The sequence below is a fragment of the Lampetra planeri genome, chromosome 18 (assembly GCF_965212315.1).
Source record: "Lampetra planeri chromosome 18, kcLamPlan1.2.h2, whole genome shotgun sequence".
Classification (NCBI taxonomy): Eukaryota; Metazoa; Chordata; class Hyperoartia; order Petromyzontiformes; family Petromyzontidae; genus Lampetra; species Lampetra planeri.
The window spans coordinates 13,331,187-13,352,640 of NC_136124.1; the positions used below are offsets into that span (position 1 = coordinate 13,331,187).

Here is a 21,454-nt window from a genome sequence, read left to right on the forward strand (position 1 = left end):
TAGCACCACCATCCAGCCCAGAAGAATTCCCTCATCAAAACTCTACACCATAGGGCTCGTTGCATTTCCGACCATCACCACCTAGCCAGTGAACTGGAGCACGTACACCAAGCCTTCAAGATGAATGGATATTCGGATTGCACAATCCGTAAAGCTGTCACCCCAACCGTTGGGAGAGAACTACCTGAGGACTCAATCAAAACCATCACCTTGCCATACATAGCAGGGGTCACCAAAAATAATCCAAAAATCATGAGCAAACACAAGATCCAGGTCCGAGTCAACACAGTACATACAATTCATGATCTGATCCCATCTGTGAAGGATGTGATCCCTGACATGCAATACCCCGGTGTCTCTGAACTAAGCTGTGCCTGCGGCAGTAGTTACATTGGGGAAACTAAGCGACATGTCTCAGACCGTGTTCGCGAACACAAGACAGATCTGAAACACGGTAGGACCAACACCTCTGCCATGGCTGATCATTGTTTTAACGCTGTGGGCACGCATGAAATGGATTTCTCCAAGATGAAGGGACTATGCAAACCCACTGGCTATCAACAAAGATTTTTTCATGAAGCCATCCAGATAAAAACACAGACACAATTTCAACCGAGATGGGTACAAACTGAGCATCATTGGAAGGACGTTATTAACCAGGTAAAGTTATAACTGGCTGTGATGCTTCCATCCTACCTGTCTATGTTAGTAGTTATTTCCGACTCTCTGAGTTACATTACCTTGTTAAATGTCTTTACATTAACAGGCTAAATGTCTCACTAACATAGCTGCTGCTCCCTTTTCCTCGACGCGGCGGTGGCGCTCGATGTTTAATAGCCTGAATGTCTCTCATTAACACAGCCGCTGCTGCGGGAACCGTCTCATATTGACACGCTAATCTCTAATCTCGAGCAATACAATGGCTTCTTCAGCACCATAGCAGTGGGGTTACATTAACAGATTGACATGCTAATCTCTAGCAACACAATAGCCGGGGTATACCTAGCTCTGCAATCTTACATTTACTTGCAAATTCCATCTCTAGCCCTGCCCATTTACCCTTGGTTTGTACCCATCTCAAACCTATATAAGCTTTGGCTGCAGTAGCTCTCTCGCTATATTTCTTCCTGCCTCAGCAGTCCACCTGTTGTATTTTTCACCTGAAGACGATTGCTTGTGTTGCGATCAAAACGTCGTGATTTTATTTTATTTCATTATTTTTCTATCTACGTGACTTTACAGAAAGACCCAAAGAGTAGTAATAAAACAGATGTTAAGATGCTCAAGCACCACACATACTTGTGGCAAAACATACGAACAAACATACTCTGATAAGATATGCATTGTCTTTGAAACTGATTGGCCTACACCAGTGACAGCCTTCTTTATGGCCTTTTCTCACCAGTGTTAGACCAGAGAATGCCTGAAGGCGAACAGTACAAAGACAATGCAAGTATCAGAACACTCATAGCTCGGGTCGAGCAGTTATATTCTTATTTTTCATAATTTTGGAAACTGGCAAAAAGGTCCCATAGATATTTTATCTCTGTCAGGTTTCAGAATATTAAGGTTAAAAAACGATTGAATAAACATAGAGAAAATGTGAGCATGCAGTTGGAGACGCCACCTCATGAGCTGGCGGATGCCCGGGTGTGGGGAGACGATGGTGGAGGTGGTGTAGTGCCCAAACCAAAAGGTGTGGTTGCTGCTTTGGCTCTCCTCCTCCAGTCGAGATAGCTCCTCCACCTTGGCCTGAAGATGTTCAGGCAAGCATTTACAGGAGAGACGAGAAAAAACACAAAATAAATCAGTTGATTCACAGAGAATACGTGAGGTGCAGCCACCCATTCATTTCACAACGAAGCAAGGAGACTCCTTTAAAAACAACGATAAAGATATCGTGTAATTTGCACAAGTGTGTGAAAGAAAGCTTTGGTCATGGGTGACAAAACTATATTGTAAGAAATGCGATCAAGTTCTGGCCTTTACGACGAACATTGAAGCCGGATTCGAAAGAAAAGTCAAGACCGGTGCCACGTTCATCGATTTGTCTATGGCTTACGACGTGGCTTGGAAGTAAGGCCTCATGTTGAAGCAACCCCCTGCCATGCGTCCAACGCTGTGGCGACCGCAGGATGCGAGTTGACCTGGGGCTGACCTGGACGAGCACAGCAGTGTGCCTCGCACCCTGGAGAGTGGGCTTCCCCTGGGGTCTGTGCTCCCAGATGCTATTCGACGTAGGCACGAGCGATGCGCCACAGACGTCGTCCCACAAGTTTAGTGCGCGCAGACTCTGCATGGTGGAAGCCACTCTCTCAACTCCAGCCTCAACATGAGAATCGGGTTTCCCCTTTTTTTCTGGCAATAAAACAGGTGTTAAGATAGATTTTAAGCTTTCGTGACTGCAATGATTCATACTCTTTGGTTTTTTCGGTAAAGTCACGTACGTAAAAAATAAATAAAATAAATGAAAACAACTAAATTAAATCACGACGTTTCGGAGGCAACACAAGCTTCCGTCTTCAGGGGGAACCGTTACAGCCAAAGTCACTGTAGTAAGTGAAGAGAGCTAATAGAGAACACTAATAATATAAAAACACTAATAAAACACCAAACTGAAACCTTTTACAAGGAATCATGTCTGCATTAAACACACTAATTGTGGTCAGAATGAAAACAAAAAACATACTCTGATAATATATGCATTCTCCTTGAAACTGATTGGTCCACACCAGAGACAGCTTTCTTTGATCCAGCCTCAACGTCATGGTGGGGTGTTTCCGAAAGTGGTGGCTGCGACCGAAGCCACACTTGAACGTAATTCCTGGCGAGATGTTAACTACCTCACCTGGCATACAGAAGGTCGTGAGTCCGATCCCACCACTGACGCCTGCTGTATATTTTGAGTTTGCGTGTTCTCTCTCCCCGTGGTCTAATGGATTTTTCTCCGGATCCCCTGATTTTCCCCTCTACATTTAGAATCCACGTCACGTATTTAGAGTATATGGCTGCTATCAATTTCCACATGATGATAAGCGACTTCATTGAGCTATCATTTTTGATAGCCACGTCGTTTATGAAAAAGATCTACATAGATAGCTCAGTGGGGCCTTACCTGGTAATATAAAAAAACATGCATAGTTCAGTTTAGAAAAGGTGCAATGTAACCCTGAGGACGACCTTCCTTTGTCGTGACCCCCTAACTACATGCTAATTTTCAACCAACACCTAACAAATGCCGCTGCCAAAAGCAAGGCGCGGATGAACCTCGTTCAAAAGTTATCGCGGCACGAACCGGGGGGGTGGTGCCAGACATCTCAGCGCTTCGAATGTCGGGGCCACTGCCCTGGTGTAGATGACCGCAGAGAAGTGCGCGCTCTAATTTGAGCAAAAAAAGACACCCACTGTCGCCTCTCATTGATGTCCAAACCGAACATCTCCATGCCGTCTATCACGGGAGATTTAACATCTAAGTCACTAGCTTGGCTTATTCTAACGTCAATTGTGGCACCGCCGCCAGATATTTGCCGCAGTGCTGCTCTAAGGCTCCATGAACTGCGCCGACAGGGAAGCTGACACAAAATCTGCAAATGAACGGCGATCTGCCCAAGCCAACATCGGCGTCGCTCCCTCGACATCTACGCGTCGCTGGCATCACCATCAGCCTCTCGAATCATTTGAATATGCTCAGCATCAACGTGGACTCTACAATCTCACTGGACAGGCCACATCCTCAGCACAACAAATGAGCGGAAGTCACCGTCTCCGGGCCATATGGCACGTTCGCGCCAATGTTGACTGTGGCCAAAGCAAACACTGTTGGCTTGCAGCATTTTCGGCACTCCCCTCGATTATAGAAATGCAATCCTTGCTCGGACATCAGAAAAAACCGGCACATTTATATTTACGCAATCTAACCCAAAAAGCAACATTTATGATGATTGGTATTGGTCGCGAAAGCCTACGTATAAAAAAGTATCAGATAAAAACCCAACAAACTTCAGCGACCTCCCAAAGCAACGGATCTCGTGATGTCCTGGGCATTAGGCGTGACCACACAAACTTCCGTGGCTTCGCGAAAAAAAATGTTTCACTGGATCCTTCATCAAATATAGAATGTGGTACAAAATTGCTACGCAGTGCCAGAACGCTTTTTTCAGGCTCTCTCGCCATAACGCTTCCACCCTGCTCACTCCATTGACCACAGCCAACCACCGCAGTCCTACAAAGCACGTCGAACAATCTGCTCATCGGATCCAGAACCAGGCTGAGCGGCGTTTCTCTGCAGCGTGTACAAAATTCTTCGCCACATGTCATGATGGGCACTGCAAGATCCGACTGTCCAGTGCACTCTGAGCTGCATTGATTTCCGGTTGCTGAACGAAGCCATTATAAGGTCGCACTCATTACAAAGTGCTTGCCACAAATGAACCACAATACCTTGCCGATCTCGTCAAGGAACATAAACCATCACCACGCAAACTCCGGTCATCCTCGCAGTGGCTTTTGGCTAGCAATTAAACAAAGATGATCACCGCATCGCGCACTTTCGGATGCGCTGTTGTATATGTTGGATTATGAAATTTTGATAAAAATAATAAACATTAATAATTTCCCGAAAAATGCGCAAGTCGCATAAATTATGTTAATGTATGTATTTATATGCATAAATTATGATAATTACAGAGATAATCGTAGTAATTTATGCGAATGCTTGCGATTATGTTAATGTGTGCAGTTATGATAATTAAGCTTAGTTTCGTTTATCCAGAGTTGTATCAATCAGGATAACACGATTATCATTGATTAAACATTTACTGATTATCTTAGTGTTTATGTTCTGTTAGGTCTCCAATTTCATATCTCATCGCAGGCTACAGTTCTTAGGAATAAGACAGTTTTGCATGGACTTGGAAAGAAGCACTCGAACAGTTGGTGTTAAGCAATTTTAATTCTAAACAAACACATGACACTCTAATATGCAAAGGCAAAAGCATACGTCAATAAATTCATGAGCCATTATGCAATCAACGAAATGAGATTATGCAATTAACGAAAATGAATGACTAAAACTCTTATCCATTGGCGAGATTATGCAATTAACGAACTGAAGGGCTAAAACTCTTCTAACAACCGTAACCTCTACTTTCCACCAGACATCTCATTAGTTCCCCCATGTATCGAGCACAATCGGCGACTGGCCGAGTTTTAAAACAGGCATGCGACAATATTCATATGAAGGCAATAAAAGCACTTATTGTACCCCGAAGGCGAAGCATACGTCAATCGATTCGTTGGCAAGATTATATCTGTTAACGGAATGTTTGAGACAATGGTGGGTGAGGGCGTGTGTGTTGGTGGGAGAGCGAATCTGGCTCCGTTTTAATTAATTCTTCGGCGAGACTCTATGGCAAAGAAACAGGTTTGACACGATATTCACTATGTGCTTCCTTGAGTCTGTGAGTGGGGGAAGTGATACGACCGATCCGGAGATTCCTCTGTCCGTGCGGGTTGCAGCCGAGACTTTCTCCGCTGCGAGGTGAGCGGCGGCGCTTGGCGGCGCTCGTTCGGAAGGCTTTGACTCTCTTTCTCCACTGCTGGACGATTGTTGAGTCGGCACAATGCTCGCCTTCGGCGGTGTGCGATGAAATCGTCGTCGCTCTCTCCTTGATCGCTGCCAACTTCAACAGGAAACACGCCCTTCAGGCGGTGTTGGCTCGAGCTCTGGACAATACGGCTCTGCGCGCTCACTGGCTTGGAGCGCTCTGGCGATGAACGATGGATCTTGTTGCTCATCCGCTGCTGCTCGTCCTTTGCGATGCTCGCTTGGTCGACGCTTGGCGATCTCCGTCCTTCCTACAGGTTGTTCGCTCGTTGTCACTCTGGCGATGAACGATGCTTCGTTCGTTGTTGGGTGGACGTTGGGTGTCTTTGTTTGCTCGAGAGTGATAGCTGGAATCTCCGTCAGCTTCACTCGCAGCTCGGCGACTCAGGGTAGCGATTCTTCTTAAGTGGTGCAGACCTCAGCTTGTCGATGCACGTCGCTACCCCGCGAACATCGTAATTTTGGATGACGGAAGAGCTTCCTCGTTGTCGGCGTTGATATGAGATGGGGCCGTAGCCCTGGAGATCTCTGGTGGGGGCCGTGGCCCCGGAGACGAGATGAGATGGAGGCCGAAGCCCCGTGGAGATCTGTGGTGGGGCCGAAGCCCTGGAGATCTGAGTTGAATGGATTTTTCCTCGGCTTATATCGGGAAAATCCACTCAGTTTTCCCGAGTTGTTCAAAGGCCGGGTCATATAACTTTTCCTTTGTTCGTGTGCGTTTCGTCCGTGTGTGTCGTGTGCGTGTCCGTCCGTATGTCGCGTGTGTGTTTATGGGAGCTTTAAAGACCAGCTGTGTAATCATTCTGGAAGGAGGGGTGGGGTTTCCTCGCGAACGGCGCCACCCGAGTCATTCATTAAACCCGACCGACGATTTGCGTTCGTACCGAGGTTATAAAAATCATAATCCACGTTTTTGATTATGAATAATATTTGTCGCGAAAACCTACGCGTTAAGCGAGCTTAATGATCCCCTCCCTCGCTCTGGGCGTTATATCCTTTGTCTCACACAGCTTAAGTTGATTTTGGTTTGGAAGTTGAAATGACTCATTTGCTGCTTAGTATCATTGTGATTTGATTGTAAGTGACTCCATGCATGTCGTAGCCGTGTTCACGGTATTTCATCGTGATTTGATCTCCCCATGGGAAATGCCACCTGCTCGCGTGCGAAAATCTTGCTGTCCGTGCTGCGGGGAGACAAAGACGGCTGTGCTCCGTCATTGGAGCACCCTGCGCGTGTGTTTATTTATTTATCTTTGGAGGCATGTGTTAATTTCCTTTCTGAGCCGTTGCCCCGACCTTTATGAGGGTCATTTCCGGGCTTTGTGTGTGTGCTCCGTGGAGATCCTCTCGGGAAGACAAAGACGGCTGTGAGCTGCTCGCTTCCCATGGAGTGTTGCGTGTTGGTTAATTATGATAGACTTCTCCGCCCTTAACTCTCCTAGGAGATCCACTTTAATCTCGTACTTATTATTTGACTTTTTGTTATTATTTAATCTGATATCCCGGGCTAGGGAATTTGTTTTTATGTTTTTTTTAGGAGCGATCCTGACTGCCATAAGTATTCTTTGATGCTTCGGTCTGGCCGCGTAGAAATTATTAAGGGTACATAATGTCCGCATGGAATTAATACATGAGGATTCAAAACCCGTCTGTGCTTCTTGTTGTCAATGTTATTTTCTTTGTTAAGAATATTATTATTTATATTTCGTGGCCTGGTTTTGTATTGTAAAAGGACCTTTGAAGGAATAGGTGTTATCCTAACCCCCGCTTGCAATTCCCCCCTCCCTTTTTCCCCTTGTGTGAAATTAGGGGAGTTTTTATGACATTTTATTGCTATCTTTTTCCTGCCTTCTGGCCTTTGAAGCGAGCTTAATGCGCGCATCTGTGGAAGTGGGGAAACGGGTTTTCCGCGCGTCTCTGTTTGCTCCCAAGTTGCCCCGTGTCTATTAAAAAATTAATTATATATGTTGGTAGAATAATTCTTAATAAAAAAAAGGGGGTATAGATACAACAGCGCTTCTGTGACCATCTGGAACGCTCTTCCTTCTGATATTAGGAAGCCACTGGAGCTGTGCACTTTTAAATATAGATTGAAAACTAATTTCTTAAAAACTGCTTTTTGTGTTTAGTTTGTTGTCCTTCCCCCACACCTCAGATTAGCACGGTTGGCTACGTACGGTGTGAAAGAAGTTCAACATACATACGTAGATGCACTCATCCTCTGTACCTCTCTCTCTCTCTCCCACTGCATATATGCAGCAGCATCCAAGAATCATCCACCTTCAAGCAGCAGCACAAGGCTCACACCTGCCAGGTGGCATATGGGGGGTCTGAGCTCTGGTTTTGTGCCTCCAAGTTCTCGATCGTGCAATTGCGTCTGATTCGTGAAATATGTGCACTAAAAATTGTGTTTATTATTATTATTATTGCTATTATTATTATTCCACATCCACGGCTGAGTTCCAGAACTGGGCCATTGTGGAAACACGTTGCACAAACTCCATGATGCGAATGTCAGCATCGAAACGGCGTGGACCGAGCAGTGGGCTTCAAGCAACGCGCCCAACAATCACCTGAACAGCCAGCGACCCCCCAACCGGCTTGCCCGGCTTTTTTCACAAAACAACAAAACAATGGATGGCGGTTAACCGGATCGGCACAAAGCACAGAAGACGCGGATACCCAATGTACAAGGGGAAAATAAAATAATCTCGTCTGTGTGCAACTGCGGTTACAGACACTGAAGCACGGTGCGTGTAACTTCGCACTGCCCCAAATATAAATTGGAAGGCGGTGGGCAGGCGTATCTGAAATTCACGGATTCTCAAAGAAATGAAATGGCTTAACCGCTTAGAAAAGGAATCTCTCAAAGTTGCTCTTCATTGGCCATACAAAATAATTACAATAAATTACAGTATCTCTATCTCACCTGCTCTAAAGCTGTCTCAACTAACCCAAGGCTCCTTAACTTAGTGGTTTATGTTACAGGGTCCATAAGTAGAATAGGACTCTTTCTGCCCATTCTAAGGCATCACATGTGGCTCAAGGCTCCGATTACTGGGGTTGAGGCAAACTCACCGAATTACACGGTTCACAAAACTGGTCGAAAGCTTCCTCACATGGTGTGCAGTTCATTCACCTGGTTACAACTCCTCTCCAACAGTTTATGCTCTCCCTTACCTGATCTACACCTCCCTCAGTCTGGTTTCACGTTCCTCACCGTGCCTTTGCGTTCTTTACCCGTTCTGAGACTTTCTTATCCGGGGATGACGATTGGAACGACAGTAACTATCGCCCCCCTACTGGCACACTCATGCCCACTTGTGGGCCAAATTCTGAAGTCACCTTGTGCTGCGCAGAGACAGCTGCCACTAGCAGGGCCCTTTGAATCGTATGAGACACCCTGGGATGTCCCAGCGTGAAGGGCGCTATTAAAAACAAATTATAAAAGATAATGATGGTCTGCTTGGCTAGACCACGCCTCTCACATGGTCTATGCTTGGCTTATGCAATCCATCCTTTCCTCACCTTATACACACTTCCCTCATCTGGTCTAGGACAGGGGTTGCCAACCAAAATATCAAGAGCCTTTTTTTTCAAATTCGATAAAAAAACCTCAATATTTCAAGAGCTGCAATGCAACGTGATGACGCATACAAGATGGTGGGGTCCTTAATAAACAACGGTCATGAAGCAAACCCGGATAAAGAGCCGCACGCGGTTCCGGAAGCACAGGTTGTCCACTCCTGCTCCAGGACTTCCTGGCCTGGTTCACGCTTCACTGACCCACACCTCCCGCACCCGGGGCACAGTCTGCTCACCTGGTCAAGGATCCCAAAGAAATTGATTGGCCGCTTGGGTCCTGGCGTGAGCGTGGCGTCAGCACAGATGAAGGAGTAGTTTCCGAACGGTGTGGTGAGGACGTGGCGGAAGGGGCCTTCCCTTCCCAGGGCCGAATACTTCCTGTAACGTCCCGACGTTGCATATGTTACAAGCACAACGTGACGACATTCAATGCTTGGAAACTGTTAATCCTATATTCACAAACGTGCAATGTATTTGAAAATTGTGCGAATCACTCCAAAATTTACTTAATTTTATTACACCTTTACGCATACCAGTTACACACTTTTTTAATCAATTACACTTTGAATTAATTGCTCCAATTTTGAATAAATGAAGTGTGCAGTATGGCACAGTATCCTCGTCATTATTTCCAATAAAAGCATTTGCAATATATGTGCAACACAGAACAGGACAGGGAACAGATAGCACAGTGTACTTTAATGCCCCATCCCTCAGAAGGGATGATGATGGGCAATTCCCGCACCTCCCATTAGCACGGTTGGCTACGTATAGTGCGTAAAATGTTCAACATACATACTTACATACTTTAACCCATCAGAGCAATGGGAGCAGTGAATAGCAGAGAATGGCACTAGAAACAAAATGTACTTAGCCAGGCAGGAAAAAGTTGTGCTTGACTGCATTATAACTCTTGACCTCTCAAAAGAGTTGTAGAATTAGATTAAACGGAGCAACAACAGAAAAATAATACCCAAGTTAAATAATAACAATATGCTTCAATGGTAATTCAACTGCAAAACATGTGGCTTGCGAGGGTTTATCTTGAGGTAGTCAGACCCATGGCTATACTGTGTTGTTGTTTTACTCGATGACTGCTATTTGTCCTCCTAAATTCCACTCTCACATTCACTGTTGTACGAAGTTTGTGTTCCACCAGAAGATTAAGCGGCAACATCGCGACGACACCACTGGCCTAGCAAATGGACCTCGAGAGCCATCCTCCCCTTTGCTTAGTCTTAGTTTTTTAAACTCCAGTGGACTCTCGATTATCCGCACTAATCACGGGAAGGATGGCAGCGGGTAATCCGAAAAAAATCATTTTCCAAGGATCTCTAAGCTAAAAACCACTAATATAGGTTTAAATTATGTTTAAGTTTCTCTGCCATGACACAAGTTTCGTAAATTAAAACTCACAAAAAATTATGGGCAAAATCACCCAAACTCAAAATGAAGCACAATTGACAATTTCGATTGTTACAATTTAGATTTAGAACGAATACTAACGATCGACTGCTCGATGTGCGTGCTCAGTGATAATAACACTTTCCTGCTCCCGAGCAAAATAACTATGCCCACTAAGTGGATGATAGCAGAGCCACAACAATCAACATCAATCAAACTCCGCCCACTGTTGTAAAGATATGCAACTACTGTACTGTAGCGGCAATCACGAGGATTTTGGATTAACTGGAGCACATATTTGTTCGGTTTAAGCACGTGACCTGTAATAAATATTTCCAAGAATAACAATAACTGTGTTTATATGATTAATTTGAGCTTGAGGGAAAATCTATGAGTTGTTAATTGATCTCAAAATCTCAGGTGTGTGGTTAATAAACCGCACGCGGAAAATCGACTGGAGTGTAATTGGTGAGGGTTTCTCTGAGTGCAACAGCTCCCTCCCACGTGCAGAAATCCCGTGTGAGGAACTGGCCAAGCACCCGAGTAGGGCCCACACCTCATTCCACATTCTACCCCTCAAGTAAATAACATAAAGGGTACCGCTTTTACTGAAATGTCTAGTCATGTTGATGCGGTGATAGATAGTTCGATATAGTTACAGTCTGCCAAATCAGTATTGGCTTTAATCCTGGACGACTATAAGGACAAGACGCCATGATTCACTGTACCTATAGGCACCACCTGGACAGACCACTATAGGCACCACCTGGACAGACCACAACTGAAGTCCTCAAAACCCAGAATCTCCCTGAATGGAGGTGGGATTTTGTACACCCACAAAGATAAACAAAGAGAAAGATCCCCCCGTTTAGCCTTAACAGACTGTTGGGGCAAATGCTGTTAGCGAGCACCTTTAAAGGCCGGAACAGCACACGAGGGGGTGAGTGGCCAGCACCTCGTCCAGCCAGCTGTCTCCCTAGTGGCAATGTTTACACACTACACCAGGTACTCATTTGAGACTGATTCAGATAATCGTCACTGCTGTTGGCCGTGAGCGAAAATGGAACCCAGGTTGCCGGGTTCGTAGCGCACCACACTAACCACTATACTACGGCTCCCCATTTTGCACACCCACGGACACCGACCCACACCCACCTGTAGTAATTCTGGATGCTGTGCAGGGAAGGTATGTTAAAGGCATCTGCAAATCAAAGAAGAAGGAAGGGAAGTAAGCTCACCGTGGGAATTCTATAGCTCCTGCAACAGTAAATAATTCATACTAATTGCAGTACTGCTAGGCACGGGCATGGTGGACTGTATAGACGTCATGTGCGTGCGACACCCCTATATCATGCAACGAGAGGTGGTGAATGCATGAGCCAGTTGTGCAAGTGGGTTGATGATCCATCTGTGTGGAGTCTATTCACTTCTCGCTGTTTTACTTGTGTCAGCACATAAGCAGAATCAGAAGTTTCTTATCCGAGTAAATTACCCTTTGAGCTACACAGCTCTTTTTCAAGAGTAACTTGGCCAGCAGACAGACTTTGCAGCAAGAGTTAATATACAAGATATAAGATAATAAAAATATAAACTAAATAAAACCAAATGATCTTACAAAACAATTATGTACATTGGCATTTGTCCCAGCAAAGAGGTTATTAAGCAGGCTGCTTATCTCATCCGGAAAGCCATTGACCGAGTGGAGGCTCATCTGCTTTTGCTGTCAATGATTACTAAAGGTTCCATTGCTGTGTTGCGATTGCCTTGATGGTTCTGGACACACCTGCATTTGGTATCTGTACTAAAACAACAACGGCAATTCGCCACTAAGTGGCAGTGACGTCACTAAGGCGCTTGTGCCAGGCTATGTGCACTTTAAGGTCACCACAACTCCTTTGACACCACTCTCATGTGACTCCTGCTCATGAGGGTGCCACCTCTCGCCGCCATGGGGAATGGGGGCTGGAACTACTGGATTTTAGAAAAATATGAATGGTATTATAGGTTAATGAATTTGGTTTGTTGACCATCGAGCTCAAAGTATAACACCGTTTTCATTCATACACTTGCAGTTAAACATCTTCACATATTATAACACATACCTTTGAAATTACCTACAAAAAACGTAATTTCAAATAGAACAGCAGATTTCGATTTTTTTATGTCACAACACCTGCATATTTGGAGTTTTTGTGTTCTCCACGTGGTCACGTGGATTTTTTCTCCGGGTCCTCTGGTTTTTCCCTTCTCATTTATAAACATGTGTCACGACTCTGGACTCGAGCTGTAGAGGTTTATATTATTGCACGTAATGTAGCTTCGGGCCCCGTCGTCATGAGATAATGCCAACGTGGAGATCGTATGACCGAGCAAACAGTGACGACGTGAAGACAGTGACGACGTGAAGACGGCGACGACGTGAAGACAGCGATGATGGCTCTAGTCCCTCTCGACAGCCCCGAACTTCCCTTCTTGTTCTGCTTTTATCCTCGTGGATTCTCTGGGGGAATTTCCCCAGCCCTCTATGTTGGACACTCTGGGGAATTCCCCAACCAAGGACCTCTGGGGAATTTCCCAACCAAGATCCTCCAGACTTGCTTGCGCCAGCCTCGCTGACACCCTGTCTTCACATCGAGACTTGCTGACAGTCTTTACACATGCATTGAGATTATCAGATTATTTTGTTGCTATAAATGTCCAAATGATGGTCGACTTCGTTGAACTATCACTTGTGGTCAGGTTGCTTCTAAAACAAGTTAATATCTCAGTGGGCTTTGCCTGGTAGGATGGGGAAGGTTTAGTCGTATTTGTATGTGTTTGCGTGATTGTTTACCTTTCTTGTACTTTGCAATACTATTGTGATTTTGTATTGTTTGTTGTTGTAACATTCTTACCCGCACCTACTGGACATCTGTGAAAAAGAGCTTCATAGCTCATCGGATTCTTCCAGTATAAATAAATATTCTGATTCTGAACTAATTTCCACCAAAGTGGAATTTTCACATTCTCAGAACGGATAGATTTTTTATATGTATAGTAAAAGTGATTGATGATGATGATGACAGTGATAACGCAACCTCACCATGGTTGCCGCGAATGTCAATCCAGACAGTTTTCTCCAGAGCACGCGAGCGCTTGAGTGCAGTCTGGTAGGCCAGCCACTCCACCTCGTACTGCATGGATCCCACGCGATTCTCTGTCTTTGCATCTGTCAAGTCACCTGCCAAAAAACGGACTTGTTAAGACCTAAACAAACCCCAGCGCCAGGGTTCACACAATCACAGTGCCGTAGCCTAATACAACAGGAAGTGCAATTATAAAATCATACTGGCAAGTTTCAAGCGACCACTGTGTCGGGACTAAGCCAGTCACAGAGCCCAGATTACGATGACCAATTCAACTGCTAAAGCTACACTTCCGTGACTGTGTTAATGCATGGATGACCCTAGGATCATCCATGGGCCTAGTCCCACATATGGGCCATCAGTCCACAATCCTATACAGTATTCCATCGTTATTCACAAACTCGATATTCATGATTTTGGCTATCTGTAAATCGCATCTGGAACTCTACACGACTGCATCGACAGAGAGAGAAAGAATGTGATGAGGTAAAGTCATGAAAGAGAATGTGATGCAAGAAAGTGATTAAATAAATTGATGAAATTAAGTGATGACGATCTGAATGACTCTTAAGTCTATCCAGATGTATCTATGTAGGAGCAGTAATGACATCATAGTGATCATCCTCATCACCATCATCATCGTCAAAAGCAACATCGTTACTGCGTCCTTCCACTCTGCAGCATCATGATCATAATTTAAGGTAAGTTAATTAATAAATGATTATTTAACACTTTCATATTTATTTTTATTTCCTTTGTTAATTATAACAATTTTTCGCGTTATGACAATTTGTACGTATTCAATAGCTTATATATGAATGTATTTAAGACAATTCATGAAAATCATTACAGTGGAACCTCGGTATACAACCGCTTTGGAATAGGTCGAATTTGGTATACGTCGTGTTTTTTCGAGAAAAAAATGTCTTTGGATACGACGTCTTGCTTGGGATACGACGCATTTGCTAGAACTTGTATGGGTCGGGATGAGTAACGCGTACAATACCCGCGTATGCCCCGTTCACGACTGAAACAAAGCGAGAGGGGCGGGGGGCGTTGGGGAGAGGGGCAGGAGGCGTGGGGTCTGCCCCCATGGAAGGTGGAGCCCCGGGTCGAGGCGCACGCGACGTGCGGGGTTGAGGCACGTCACGTGACCAGCGCAACTGGCAGCAGTGTGGTCACGTGGCTTCTGTAGGCATTTTAGTAATTAGTGTCTAAATTATTTTATACAACCCCATTAATGTATAATATGCCACATAAAATATAATTTATTTTCCTCTGGAACGGATTATTTCCTTTCCCTTTATTTCTTATGGGAAAAATCCGTTTGGTATAGGTCATTTTCGGTATAAGTCCTACGTTCTGGAACAAATTAACGACGTATACCGAGGTTCCACTGTATCTGCGAAACGTGCTATTCACGAGCATCTCTGGAACGTATCCCTCGCGATTAACGAGGGAAAAGTGTAAATATAAACAAAACTCCTTGGCCTAAGGTGTCACCACGAATTCGATACCCCTCAGCTCTTCTGTTCCCACAAGCCCCCCCCCGTCCTCCACGTGGTCTGGGGCCACCCCAGGGACAATGGACCTGCACGTGGACACGGACTTTGGTGCAGGTGGGAGGGTGACAGCTGGGATGCTTTGGCTTCAAAAGTTCATTGTAGACTTTACACGTCTTCGCATAGATTTAAACATGACAAGAGGTGGTATAAAAATGTAAGTAGGAGTAAAATATCTCCAGTGGGATTATAAATTGATGGATTTCTGTGTTTGCTGATACAGGGTCAAGAAGGGGATCTAAGAAGCACAAAGAAAATTCATGTTGAGGTTTAAGTTTTGGTCATTCCACTATAAAGACAAAGATCCCCCGTATAGCCTGAACAGACTGTTGGGGCAAGTCCTGTTAGAAAGCACCTATGAAGGCCGGCACAACACACGAGGTTGGTGGGTGGTCAACACCATGCCCGGGCCGCATGTCTCCCCATTGGCGATGTTTACATACCGCACCAGGTACTCATTTGAGGCCGAGTCGACCTAGGTGAGGCCCAGGACCACTGTAGATAATCGTCATTGATGTTGAGCGGGTATCGAACTCGGGTCACGGGTTCATAGTGCAGCAGGCTAATCGCTACTACACTACCTCTCTCCATACACACTCACCGGTAACAAGAACCAGCGCTGGCTTCAGGACGTCCAAGTCTTCGGTGCAAAAGCGCTCCAGATCAGAGGCACGTGTGGGATCTTGGAAACGGCTGATGTGAATATCCGAGATCTTTGCAACCAGGGAAGAAAAGGATGCAGATGTATTGGCACACATTATTAGAGGCTTAACCGTAGCTCTACAACCCTGACCGTAGCCTCGACACTAATCATAAAACCCTGTGACCCTAACACCCTGACCATACAATTCAGATAATCATCAGATCCTGACCTCTAAGACACGAGTCATTATAGGGGCAGATAAATACGGATAACGGTGCATGCGGTGGTAAACTCTGCATGAGAGGTACGGTGCAGTGACGGCCAGTTAACATGTACTTTGTGGTTGCGGTAGAATTGTCGATGACTGGAAATTATGGCAATGATGAAGGCATCCACATCATCAGATATATTCACATAATAACAACCATCAATTCTTGCTGTTGGATCATTTAAACTCCTCCTTCAAGATTTAAAATTGTAGTCATAACCTGAGAACAGATTGAAAAACATTTCTTTACAACTGCTTTTTGCGTTTAGTTTGTTGTCCTTCCCCGCATCTCCAATTAGCACGGTTGGCTTACAATGGTGCGAAAGAAGCTCAACACACACATTGAAGACGGTGGGTGTGGGCCGGGCCTCACACTGATGATGTCTTATTGGCGAAAGTGCACCCCCGCCTCTCTGAGTGAAGAACACTGCACTACAACGTGCGGCAACCACGACGGAGAGTGGGAGAGTGATGGGGCGCGTGTGTTGTTGTTGTTGATGATAGAGCGACCTCGGGTAACAAACCAGCGCCTCTCCGTGTGGCTTCACATCTCAGCTGTCCCTGTGCCAACACAAGGTGGCAGAGTACCTGGCACGCGATTGGTGTCAGTCTGCGGGTTGATGTTACACTTTGTATAAACCAAATCGAGTCGTTGTACTGTTCGTCCTTTGGCGCTGTTCTCTGGTCTACTGACATTGGTGGTGAGACGAGGCCATGAAGAAGACTGTCGTCTCTGGTGGAGGCCAATCTGTTTAAAGACGACCGTATATTATTGTTAGCAGAGCATGTTTTGTCACAAGCACATGTGTGATTATTGCCGACTTTATTCCTTTAAATATGTATCTATTTTGGTGTTTGAACATCTTGACACCCCCTGTTCTACTGCCAGAAAGAGTAAAGCATATTCTTATTTATATGGGTTTCGTCACGTACTCTTCTTAATTGTTGTAATTTGGGAAATGTTGGACCAGACATATTCCTATACGGGATCTTTAACTCCACTCCGAAGCAGGTGGCACGTTTCCGTATCATCATCATCATGAATACTGCGGTGTGCATTAATTTATTATTAATACACATCGCAGTATTCATCGGAAAACCGCGAATCTCAACAACGAATGCGCTCCAGCCGGGCCGCGCTGCCGACCGCTTGCCGCGGGCGCCCGGGAGGGAGTGGGGCCGAGGGGGGGCCGACAAGGAGGGCCGAGGCCGGGCCGCACCTGCAGGACCCACGCGAGGTTGCGGGCTCGTGCCCCGGGGTAGGGAGGCTCCGCGCGGCGCCTCCCGGGCTCGGCGGCCCGCGGCGCCTCCATCAGCGCGAGGAGCGCCAAGAAGGCGGCGGCGCACACAGCGAGACACACGCGGGACATCACCACCACCAACCTCCTCAACCACCACCACCAACCTCCTCAACCACCACCACAACCACCAACTCAACCACCACCACCACCAACCTCCTCAACCACCACCACCAACTCAACCACCACCAACCTCCTCAACCACCACCACCAATGATCCCCCGTACAGCCTGTAACAGACTGTTGGGGCAAGTGCTGTTAGCGAGCACCTCTGAAGGCCGGAACGGCACACGATGGGGGTGGGTGGCCAGCACCACACCCGGCCGCCTTTGTCTCCCCAGCGGCGATGTTTACACACCGCACCAGGTACTCATCTGAGGCCAAGTCGACCCCAGGGGAGGAGGCCCAGGACCGGTTCAGACAATCGTCACCGGTGTTGGCCGTGAGCGGGAATCGAACTCGGATCGCAGGGTTCGTAGCGCAGCGTAGCGCTAACCACGACACCACCGCTCACCACCACAACCACCACCTCTACAACCACCGGCTCCACCACAACCACCACATCACCATCTCTGCCACCACCACGACGTTGTTTGCCACAGCCACCGGCTCTTCCTCGTTGCTGTTGACTGCTGTCGTCGGTCTCGCTGGAGTGGTGGTGGTGGTTGTAGTAGCTGGTCTAGCTGTAGTATTAGTTAGTGGTGGTTGCTGTAGCTGGTCTAGCTGTAGAAGTAGTTAGTGGTGGTTGTTGTGGGTGTAGCTGTTCTAGCTGTAGTAGTAGTTAGTGGTGGTGGTTGTTGTGATTGTGGTGGTCGGCTGCTCACTTCCGCCCCGACTCTGGCTGCCGTCATCGCACGCCGAGCAACGCGACAGCCCCCCGCCCCCCGCCCCCCGCCCCCCGCCCCCCGCCCCCCGCCCCCCGCCCCCCGCCCCCCGCCCCCCGCCCCCCGCCCCCCGCCCCCCGCCCCCCGCCCCCCCATCAGGTTCATTATATTTATTGAAAACTTTTGCCAGGCGAACACAGCCTTTATGAACTCGTTATAAATATTCTACACACCAGAGGGCCCAGAGGCTCATCAACCTCAGATACCGGTTGGCAGTGGCGATGTCGCTGATTTCTCGTGGCACGCAGGAGGGCCTTTATAGGTGCTTACTGTTATCTCTCGCAACACAATCGTTCAAGACGATTGCTTGTGTTGCGATCGAAACGTCGTGATATTGTTATTATTTTGATTATTTTTTTCTATCTACGTGGCTTGACCGAAAGACCCAAAGAATACAGTATTGTGGTTTATTTGTGGAAAGCACTTTGTAACGAGGCTTATATATGTTGTGAAACTCCCTTTCCGTGAGCGTCCAGCAGGAGTGTATACCCTGGCTAGCCAGGAGATAGCGCTATAAGCAAAGTGCTATCCTCTGATCCTGACAAAAAGGTCCCATTTTGTAGCTACTCACCCCAAGCTATACATGCTTTTCATAGTGCATTGTCTTTGTACTGTTCGCCTTTTGGCGTTCTCTGGTGTGACACTGGTGAGACGAGGTTATAAAGAAGGCTGTCTCTGGTGTAGACCAACCAGTTTCAAAGTCAATGCATGCATTATCAGCATGTACAGTATGTTTGCATGGTCACCACAAGTACGTGTGGTTAATGCAGACATGATTCCTTGCAAAAGGTTTCTATTTGATGTATTGCCAGATAGGGTACATACCTATTCTTATTTTTTTCATGCTATCATTGGTGCCTTCTGTATTGTAACGTGTGGATCCCCTCGCACAAGTAGCGGGGTTTTTTCTCTTTCCTCCCACGTGCAAACATTCACTCGTTAGCCGAAAACACGAATATACAGAAAAAATCCCCGTTTTTTCAACCAAACAACCCGCAGGCCCCTTACAATGCATTGCGGGGTTCATATTTTCAACACGCACATTGGTGCGGCGTCCAACCGACGCTTCTATCTTCGCCCACATGCGATCAGGTTAGCCTGTAAGTTCTACGAGATTGTGATGCCGCCGCCACGAAGCTGCTCGGCGGGCGCCCCATCTACGACCTTGCCACCACCAAGCGACGGAGCCAACCCCGCTTCCCCCTCACCTCACCTCACATAAACACACCCGCACGCATTTCCCCCCCCTATAGAGCTCCGAGGGGAGGTCACCTGGCTGACGGGTTTTCACCCGAGAAACCCTTACCGGGATAATCTTCACGGTTTTCTGCGGCCAGGGAATTGGACGACCTCCCCAGATGCTGATTCGCACCGCGGCGCTGTGACCGGCATTAAGATTGCATGGTCGCGGCGAGGGGCCACTCGGCGACCGCGGTTGAAACGCACCCCACGCACGCACGTATCGACGGGGCAGGCAGAGGAGGAGCGAGACGGCTAATTGGCATGACAAAGGCGCCGTGCACCGGCGCGGTCAGGCCGACCACCCATTATTATGGAGGGGCATAAGAATATTACTAATTTGAATACGCGCCGCGCATAAGCATTGCTATGGAGGAGCATAATTAGAATAAGCGCCGCGCATAAGCATTGTTATGGAGGAGAATAATTAGAATAAGCGCCGCGCATAAGCATTGTTATGGAGGAGCATAGAATGGGACTAATTTAGAATGCGCGCCGCACGTAAGGGCCGCGGGAGCGAGGAGGGCTGGGGAAGCGGGGCCCTGGGGATGGGGAGATAGGATAAAAAGCGGATGTAGCGAGGTGGAGGCTCTCTTGCTCCAGAGGCAGGCCACGAGACGCTCTCCAGCCCAGCGACTCAGATGTCCGTGAGACGCATCGTGGTACGCAGTGAGGACGGGATCAGCGGAACGCCGTGGGCACCTAATCGTGAGTAAGTGGAAAGGGAGTATTGGGAAAGAGACTAGAGAGTCCAGAGCCGCCTAGAACATATCCCTCCGATAGATCGGGTACAGACCCAGGGACGATAACGTAGGCCTGCCACGCCGATCGATACTGACCCAACAGTAAAGCGCAGTCGCCGAGAATAAACCATTAATAACCCAGCGCAGCCTCGAGTGGTCTTACGAGTGAGGGAAAGCGCGTGGTGCTGTGTGCTGGTGTGTGCGCTCATAGCGTGGGGGGGAGTCGGTGCGTCCGCAGGTACCCGCTCCGTCTATCGCCACAGGGACTCACGCGGTGTGAGGACAGCGTCGTTCGCCCTCCGACCCCTGACCCCGTTCAGAGCATGTGCTTGGCGGAGAGACAACGCAGCGTTTACAGGTGAACGGGAGCGGGCGACGAGCTATGCCTCTCACGCGAGCTCGCGGAGGGGCGGACCAGGGAAGGGAGCCGTCGGGCGATGAGCCCAGCGACAGCAGCAGCTGGTCGCAGACCAGCGAGGGGTCGTCAAACGATGGAACCCCTGCCGTCGGCGAGCAGCAAGGAGGGACCGCGGGGGCCAGCGGCCCCAACAACATGGTGTCAGAAGTCGTACGACCCCTCACATCTTCACGGGAACGTGGCGCGCTACTCCACACAAAGGTAAGGCATGTGTTCACCGGCTAAGGGACCCCTACATGGAAAGCGTTTTCCCGCAATATCATAGGGGCTAAAGAGCTTAATGGCTGGTCGGACGCGCAGGCGTTACGACAATTTATGTTGAACTTGGATGGGCGGGCAGCCGACTTTGTAGAGGCACTACCCGAAAGCGCGCAAACCCAACTAGAGGAACTAATGCGTAGATTAGACCTGCGTTTCGGCACGCGCAACGCGATACGGGCAAAGACGGCCTTAGAGGCGCGCCGACGCCAACCCGGCGAGGACTTCTGAGACTACGCCGAGGACGTGCGATCACTAACCCGGATCGCCCGTCCAGAGTTCGCGAAGGAGGTCATTGACGCGCTAGCTGCAGACAAGCTGCTCAGGTACCTAGCTCGCACCGCGTGGTGGCAGCCCAAAAGGGGTAGTGCAGGCCTACCCTTCGATAACCTGGTCGAGCGCGCACTTGAGTGTGAGGAGCT

At 47.6% G+C, this 21,454-nt stretch overlaps 1 protein-coding gene across 1 annotated transcript in view; it reads right to left on the minus strand.

Moving 5' to 3' along the window:
- TMEM62 (transmembrane protein 62) overlaps positions 1-18,346 on the minus strand; it is a 36,450-nt gene extending 18,104 nt beyond the window's left edge. The window contains exons 1-6 of the mRNA XM_078602621.1: positions 17,413-18,346; positions 15,883-15,994; positions 13,677-13,814; positions 11,750-11,795; positions 9,427-9,568; positions 1,628-1,752 (exon numbers count right to left, since the gene is read on the minus strand). Of these exons, the coding sequence (XP_078458747.1) occupies positions 1,628-1,752; positions 9,427-9,568; positions 11,750-11,795; positions 13,677-13,814; positions 15,883-15,994; positions 17,413-17,562 (713 nt within the window). The 5' untranslated portion in view covers positions 17,563-18,346. The remainder of the gene's footprint in view (positions 1-1,627; positions 1,753-9,426; positions 9,569-11,749; positions 11,796-13,676; positions 13,815-15,882; positions 15,995-17,412) is intronic.
- Between the last annotated feature and the right edge of the window lie 3,108 nt (positions 18,347-21,454).